At 41.6% G+C, this 8,512-nt stretch overlaps 1 protein-coding gene across 1 annotated transcript; it reads left to right on the top strand.

Annotated features, from left to right (window-relative positions):
- The first annotated feature begins 3,787 nt into the window (after nt 1-3,787).
- Nucleotides 3,788-7,627, top strand: SOSTDC1 (sclerostin domain containing 1). Its single transcript, XM_052695387.1, has 2 exons — nt 3,788-4,343; nt 6,416-7,627. Exons 1-2 carry the CDS (start codon nt 4,139-4,141, stop codon nt 6,829-6,831), a joined length of 621 nt encoding a protein of 206 aa, XP_052551347.1. The 5' UTR covers nt 3,788-4,138; the 3' UTR covers nt 6,832-7,627.
- The last annotated feature ends 885 nt before the right edge of the window (nt 7,628-8,512 follow it).

The raw sequence follows: 8,512 nt of genomic DNA, 5'->3' as shown, positions 1-8,512 counted from the left end.
AGTATTCAAAAAATCTTTGGTTTGGGAATTTGCGGGGGTTCTCCTCCTCCTCTAACATGTTTTCTGCGTGAGCTTTAAAAGTATGCTAACTTGTTTCACAACAGCTTACAAGTTCTCAACAGTTACATTTATTACAATTTTACCTCACTTTCAGACAGACTCTCTTATCATGCTCCAAATCACATTTTACACTGCTTTGAAGTCTGTTACTAATATGGTTATTGCTTAACAGAAAATAGCCTGACAGTCATCTCTGTTTTAAGGTGCAAAATAATAAATGTCAGTCTGTTTTTTGAGCTTATATTTTGGAAACAAGTCAGAATTGCAATGCTCTAATTGTCTTCTCTGTGGGTTTAATGATAAAAATGCAAAAATGAATTTTATTCCTTTTTTCCCATGCAGCCTTCTTTCTAATCCTTGCCACTCCATGCCATTGTTAGCATAAGGCAGGTCCAAATTACTGAAAAATTGTGAATTCCTTCTTCTTTTGTGCATGTTCAGTGATTGCACGGGTTGCAGTGACAAGGCTCTCTGGTAGTCGTTTGTCATGTCAGTGCATTCCCTGCTATTCCCTGTGGCTCTTCTACGCTACCAGACAGGTGTGTGTGCTCTGCACAAAACTTTGCCCTTTGGACATTGTTACAGTGCCTAAGAGACGTGTAGGATAGCACCCTGTCAGCCTTACAAATGACCATGGAGTCATCTGTGCAGAAGGGAATTCTCCATGGGTACCTTAGCAGAACATGTATTGCGTGTCATGTATTCTACACAAGTAGAAAGAAGTATGTGTTTTTCCATCACAGAAAATGACAAACACAAGATTGAAGGGGTGAATAACTCTGGATATCATTCTCTGTAAGAGTGACGAATTATTTTACCGCTATATTCAGATCCATGAGAAGCAAGGCTGTTAAGATACAAGAAGCAGTTAAGTAGAAAAAAAAACCAAACCCACATAGTTAAGATGTACCTCTTTATCCCTGGTACATGTACAAACATTTACATTAATCCAGTTAGCAGGTGGGAAGTCTTCCCACAGCCACCTTTCCAGGATCTGAGTAAACACTGGGCTTTACGCCACGCCAAGCAACAGAAGGGAGCTCTCATGGATCTTTAAGAGCTGTGAAATCCAGCCTTCTGTGCCCTTCACCCTGAGCATTCACCCCTCCCGATGCAGATACAGCCACTGTGCCCTGGCTGATCTTAAGTGTCATAATGACAGATAAAGAAGAGAGAATTTATTGCCTAGGACTCAAAGCATATAGGTTTTATAGATCAATAAGAACATCCTGAGTTATGCCCAGAGGCAAAAAGGAAGCCAGTACAGACTTCAAAGACCTTGTGTAATATATTCCTCATGGCCAATATTACAGATTAAGCACACAGCAATGTTCTACATGAATCTGACTGGAATAAGGACAGACTATGCATTGTATTAGTCCTTTTTTTTTTTTTTTTTGGAAGCTACAAACGCATAGGTAACTTAGAGCCTTCACCTTATCACAGTTGTCTAAATAAAGAGAAAAAATTGCTGTAAGTCTAGGAAATGTTCGTCAGCTGAGCATTAAGAAATACCTTTTGATCATGGGTTTCGCTAACGAAGAGCATTACAATTTGACAGTCCAGCATTTCTTCCCGTCATGCGACTTCTGATCTCTTTCAGGAAAGCAAACAAAATGAAGGACTTCAAACTCAAGGTTTGACAACGCAACATATAAAGTCAGTGAAATGACAAACTCCTCAGCAGCCTGCTCACGTCTCAAAGAGGCAGGCTAACAGTACTGACGTGGGCAGTGAAATCATGAGATTTTGTACAGCATTTGTACTAAGTGGAAAATACAGAAGAAATTAAAATAATATCTGCAGCCAACTTGTGCACAGAAAAATGCTTTCTACAAAGGCTGTCTTGAGATCTTCCTTCTCTAAGTAATAAGAGCAAGAGAAGCATGTGACAAACTTTATGCTTGTATATAACCCGAATCTGAAAGGATAAATTAGCTTTCAGAGAAAGCTGAAAATGTTAAGCTGTAGCAAGATGCAGTCCTTGCAGACGCAGTCCTGCGAGCAATCCAAGTTCCCATACTTTTTTCCTGGAAGAAGATTATATGCCTTATTTCAAAGAACACAACTATCAAGGAAACTTCTGACTTTCCCAAGTCCTGTGTAACGTGGGAAAAGCTTTCTAACTAGGAAGAGGTTCCCTGGCTGGTATCCACAGGTACTGCAAAAACTGGAAAATGAGTCCCATGTTTTTAGTTATATTGTGTCAGTTCAGCACAGAGACTATCCTACAGAGCAGGTGAGATATGTGAAGCTCTGTGAACGTGAGAAAAAATGAAGTAGAATGTGAACATACACACAGCAGATCTTTGGTTAGCTGCTGCTGAAGATAAATAACATCAGATATTAATGTTCTGTAATGTAATTCTTTGACAATTTGTTTAAGGAATCTTTCATTTTCTACTTAATTTAGAGGGAAGGTAACATTCATACCTTCACTTTGGTGGCTAAATAAGATGTTCCACAAGATCAGGGGGTTAGCATTGATCCCACTCCTCCACACACTGCCCTGCTGAAGGATGTCTGCCTTGCAACATTCTTGTTATTCCAGAACTGGGTTGGGCTAGTCATAATAGATGCAGGCAATCAACTCACTTCCCCACACACAGCTCCACCAGTCAAACTCACTTCACTGTGCAACACTCCTGTTTTTCTCGTGTCTTCTAAGCAAAAGCTATTAATTTGGTACTGACTAGATCTGTCCTTACTTCTGATTAAAGCCATGGTAACTTCTGTAGTGATGCAAGAGGAACGTGGTGCCGATGAAGATGAATTGTGACTAGGGGGAAACAAACTTGTCTTTGAATTTCTAGGGTTTTGACCCTGTAGAGGTGACTGATCTGTGTTCCAGTTCTGCTTTCATTACAGCTAATAAAATACAGGATGACTCTGTAGATAGCAGTGAGATTAGATGCTAATCTTTACATGATGTTGACTCTTGAACAGTTGTGCTTTTTGCAGAGAAAAAATTTTCCATTTATTTAGAACACTACAGCTTTCAGTGTTGATCACAGTTGTTTTATTTATAATGAAAATCTATAGAGCATTCAACACTGATGCAAACAAGCAAACAAGCGCTGGCCTACTGACAGCATCTCAGCTTACACCAGTGTTTGGATTTGGGCCATGAATTTCATGGAAAATCAAATAAGTGTGTGACATAGTAAAATCATATGTCAAAATAAGGACTATTCTTTCCTCTTTGTTTTCCTTTTTACATGAAACAATAAATTTAAAACACAACAATGCTCTAGGCAATGTACAAAACGAAAAAAAGATGAGTTTGGTGAATGAGCATAGCGTGAGGCTATGAATATGGATATGTTTGCACTAGAGCCTAGAGGAGATGCTTTTTATGCGTGGTGATACAGAACTACATACTTGTAACTGTGCACACCAGGGAAAGAATATTCCCCTAAAACAAGGAGTTTCTCTAGCAGTGCTCCTTGTTGATCAAAGCTGCATAATTTAAAGCAGCTAGAGGCAACTTTAAATTATTCACAATACATTTTTTGTGAGTGATCTTGGTATATAGCAGACAGCTTTTGGGTTACCAGCAGTTTCCTGTAACTTCTGTAAACTTTGGCATCCTTATGGAACCGCAGAGTTTTCTGAAAGGCACATTCGAAAAGAAGGGAAGTCACTTTGCACAACAGTAGCCGAAGGGACCCATTCTGCCACTTCGTGTTAGTCACATCGCACGGCGATGCTGCGCATGCAGGGCGACACGGGACAGCGGGGCAGAGCCTCTCGGTCCCAGACCCAACGTTGCCGTGCGGTTCGCGACAGCTTCCCGATACCCTCAAAAGCCCCAGGCAGGAATCGTGCAATTAGCGCATCTAACTCCTCCTTTACTGCAAGCTTCTCTCCCATTGGTAAAAGGTCTTCCAGGCTCATGTGGGGATCCCACCCCTTTTGTGGGTTTTCATTCTGAAGCTATCCACAACTTTACACCTGAATGAATGCCAAGCCTTTCTGAATATATAAAGGAAACCTTGAAGAGCAATTTCAGAGTTACCGAGAACAAGCAGAAGAAAAACATTTCATCTGGCTCCGTCAGACAGAGACTGAACCAACCATGCTTCTCCCCGCCATTCACTTCTACGGCTTACTCCTAGCTTGCACCTTCACTAGAAGCTACTCGGCTTTCAAGAACGATGCCACGGAGATACTTTATTCCCACGTCGTTAAACCTGCTCCGGCGAGCCCCAGCAGCAACAGCACGTTGAATCAAGCCAGAAACGGAGGAAGGCACTACGCCGGCACGGGCTCCGACCGTCACAGTGAGTATCCCACCGGCCGCCCCTCCACCGCGGCCTTTGGTCCCCGGCCCCGGAGCCCTCCGAGTAGAGCGCCCCGGGGAGCGGGCAGAGGGAAGATGCTGCTGCCGGTGGCTCTGCTCCGTCTCGCCCCCGAGCACGCCGGCCCCTGCAAGTCCTGCAGGACCGGCTCTCTCGGGCAGGTTTCGTCCTGAGGGAAGTTCAGCCAGATTTGGTGGGTTATCCGGCAGGGAAGAAAGATAAAGGGAAAGGAGCAGGAGGCACTTCCAAAGCGCTCGCTTTCCTAACTCGCCTTCCCGCTGCGGGCAGGGGAGGTGTCTGGGCTACTTCTCAAATGCAATAAAAAACTCTAAATTTTGTTCCCGCCGTTTAGTTTTACTTCCTGCTGTAGCACTCACTGCTTAACACCTCCAGCAAAAGTAAACAAATCAGCTCATCATTTACCTATGTGCTCTGCTTTAACTTGCCTTTTTGTTTCTGGTCCTTTCCCGTGAGTTTTAGGTCTGTGTGTTAGGTACATGGGGATCTGAAAACATTCTGCTTTCTGTTCCCTTCTCTGCCCGCCTCCTTAAAATGAAAGAAATCCAAGCAGACACACCCACCCACCCACCCACCCACCCACCCACCACGATTTGATTAAAAATAGCGTCATCCCTGGAAAGTGAAGGTAAAAAGTGACACGGATACCTTTCAGCTAAGCCAGGTGTGTCAGCTTCTATGAATGCTAAGGGTTTAAGTGCACAGGAAACATCTCATCATTACGAGATTACTGGTGCAGCCCAGTAGGCATTCACTGTCAATGAGCTGTCACTAGAGAAAAGCTGAGCCAGCAAAGACATAAAAACAGGAGAGACAAACTCAAATCTCTTACTGGCTGCTTCCAGGTACATTCCTGAGTGCAGCTGCAGGAAGGCAAGCGTGAATTTCTTCTGTGAGTCAGATAAGAGGCCACTGCTGCAAATGGCCCCTCAGCTCAGCCCGCAGTCTGCAGTCCCCACTGTCTGCCCATCCTGAGACACAGGCCAGGGTGAAGTAAACTCATAACCTCAGCTCTGTGCCCCAGTTCAGAACCTGCTTACAAAAATCCAAGTAGAAACAGAAGCAGCCTGTAGCAGTGATATGTAGATGTACCTTCAAAGCGTTTTATGATTCACTCTGAAATGTTTCTAGTAATTACTCCTATTTTAAAGGCGTTAGTTAATTGCATTGTGTGTAGAATCTGTGCCATAATTGTCCTTCAGAAAGAGGGAGAGCATAGCCAGTAAAAATTGCTTATTACAATTAAGTGCGCTGTGGGCGTTTATTTCAAAGTGTAATTACTGAAATAAACAGTTGTGTTTATTGCAGGGTGCAGAGCTGCACATACAGACGGGTACAAACTTGCCTGTATTAGAAGCTCTGTGTTTTGCTTCTCGGTTGATTGCCTGAGAGAATTTGCAGGATCCTCTATGTTACCTATAATAAAAAGACTACTACAAATAGAAAGATGGTGTTTCCCTGTGGGCAAGTTGGTCACACTGAAATCACTGCTGCTAACCATTCAAACTGTATGCAAAACACCATTCCCCGGGAACTTCAGCTGTTGTCACTTTTACAGAACCTGTGCTCAGAGCAGTAGAGCTCATGGGAGACTCAGTCTGCTGAAACTGTGGAATGAGAAGAAGCCCTATTTAAAATTAATTTAAAAGCATATAAACAGTTTCCAAAGCACCGTTTCCCACTTGCTAATGATACAACATTATTATTGTAAACATCACAGAGCAAGTTCCCTAGACTGAGAACAAGGAGGAAACATTTCTTCCCTTGGGGCATTTTTTCTCTTCCAAAAGGTATGTCCCTGAGAAGAAGAACAGAGAATAAAATTGCCTCTTCTACCACAACTGCTGAAGTGCATATAATTACCATTTCTTTATACTGTGGTAATACCTAGAGATATCATCAGTGCTCAAGGCCCTTGTGTTGGGGGTCACAACACTAAAAAGATATCCTAGCTTACTTTAACTAGGGGGAAAATGACCGGTTAAGGAAATCTTTGTGTTCTGAATCTCATTATTTATTATTTGTGCATTCTGCAGATCGCGTTCAAGTTGGCTGCCGGGAACTGCGATCCACCAAGTACATTTCAGACGGCCAGTGCACCAGCATCAATCCCCTGAAGGAGCTGGTGTGTGCTGGTGAATGTCTCCCTTTGCCTCTTCTGCCCAACTGGATTGGAGGAGGTTATGGAACCAAGTACTGGAGCAGACGAAGCTCGCAAGAGTGGAGATGTGTCAATGACAAAACTCGCACCCAGAGGATCCAGCTGCAGTGCCAGGATGGAAGTATAAGAACCTACAAAATAACTGTGGTCACAGCCTGCAAGTGCAAGCGATACACCAGGCAGCACAATGAATCCAGCCACAACTTTGAGGGAACCTCTCAAGCAAAGCCTGTCCAGCATCACAAAGAGAGAAAAAGAGCCAGTAAATCCAGCAAACACAGTACAAGTTAGAGGTCAGAGGTTCTCTCCTCTCCTGCTCCTCCTGCCAAAACTGAACTCACCTGTAACCATTTGCTTTACAGTTCTGACTGCTTAAAGACAAGTCTGCCATTGCTTTGTTCTCAGATGATACTGCACGCTTACTGTTTTGACCAAAATCAAAAGGGGCATTCTCAGCATAAGGACCATTTCGGGTGATTTTCCAAAAGCTCAAGATGGGCAGTAACACAAGCCATCCAAACCCTCACTTCAAAGCTTTACATTCCCTCCAGTCATGGAGGCAAAGAAAAGTTGCCATGAATATTCACGGAAGTCTGTTTTGTAAAATGATGCTTTGTTGTATGTCTTCACAACAACAGTTTATTATCACGCCTACTGCCTTCTCTATCATGTTTTAGGAACTTCTGACAACAGCTTACGAATGCTACACCAAGTATCTGCTTTCAGATTCATTCTAAAAAAAGAATGCCTTGCATGCTGATCTTTCTCTTGTCTCAGTATACCAAAAATGAAAATATGCATGGCAGCAATCAAAAAGTAAAGCTGAACAAACTATTTATTTGTTGTTGTAATTATTTAATGAGCTTTTGTATGTGTTATTTCCCTCCAAAATGTTCTTGTGTTTATAGCTTTTCTCATGTATCAAAGTATTCTGCTATGATTTGTGGCTGGATTAGAACATACATTTTGTAGATAATGTAAAATAGATGTTCTAGCATTCTTGGTATATATATTTTCATTTTGAACATTGATAGATTTAGGTGTTATTTTGAACTACCAATATAAAAATTTGTTTTTTCATTCTCCACTTCGTATTATTTTTGTTTAAAAGTGTGCAATCAAAAGACAGATACGACTTCCTTTCAAATTCATCGGTTTCTTTTTTTTTTTTTTGTACAAAAAATAAACACTGCTAAGAAACTGTATTGTCTGTCTCTATGTACAAAAATATACACGTTTTAATCAGTCACAATGCCTTAATCTTAAGAAGTGGGAGAACAATCATTATTTGGTCCAAATTATCTACCCACGAGATTTAACATAAATAATATTTCTGCAGATTCTTTTGAGATGTAAAAATCTTATATGACGGATTAACAGATGGTGCTCATTAACAGTCCACGCCAGGTTCATATCAACCAATTGTCAAGTTGTATATCGCAAGAGAAGTGTGTATTTGGGAAGTTTTACAAGCTAGTAAAACATCACTGTTTTTCTTTTAATAAAGATGATGATCAATTCAAAAACAAATGGCAAAAATAACAGTCCGCTTCACCTTTCCAATACAGCCAATGCAGTCTTCAGCATTATCTACACATTACTATAGGACATATTTGGAAATCGAACCAATTCACCTCTCAGCTCAAAGTCCACGAATCACGTCCTTATCTTTCAAACTATATTGAGATAATATAGGTAAGATTTCACCAAGGGATGGTAGGATTCATAAATTATTAACTTTTACAGCCTATTTGCATCCAAAGATAAGACAAGAACAGTGTAATGCAGAAATCTTACCTAATAAGGTGTCACACAAGCTCTCTTTAACCCCCTCTTTGTTTTCTCATTCTACCTCGCACTTTAATTTCAAAAGACTCATTATGAAGTTCTCAGCTGAGATCCTCCTTCATTGTGTCAACAGAAACTGTTTGAAAACCATTGCTACTGCTTGGCTTACTGAGTCCCTTTATGT

Source organism: Tympanuchus pallidicinctus, unplaced genomic scaffold (genome assembly GCF_026119805.1).
Source record: "Tympanuchus pallidicinctus isolate F22 unplaced genomic scaffold, pur_lepc_1.0 scaffold3, whole genome shotgun sequence".
NCBI lineage: Eukaryota > Metazoa > Chordata > Aves > Galliformes > Phasianidae > Tympanuchus > Tympanuchus pallidicinctus.
Note: the sequence above shows the minus strand (reverse complement) of the source record. Positions and strands in the feature narration are given on the sequence as shown.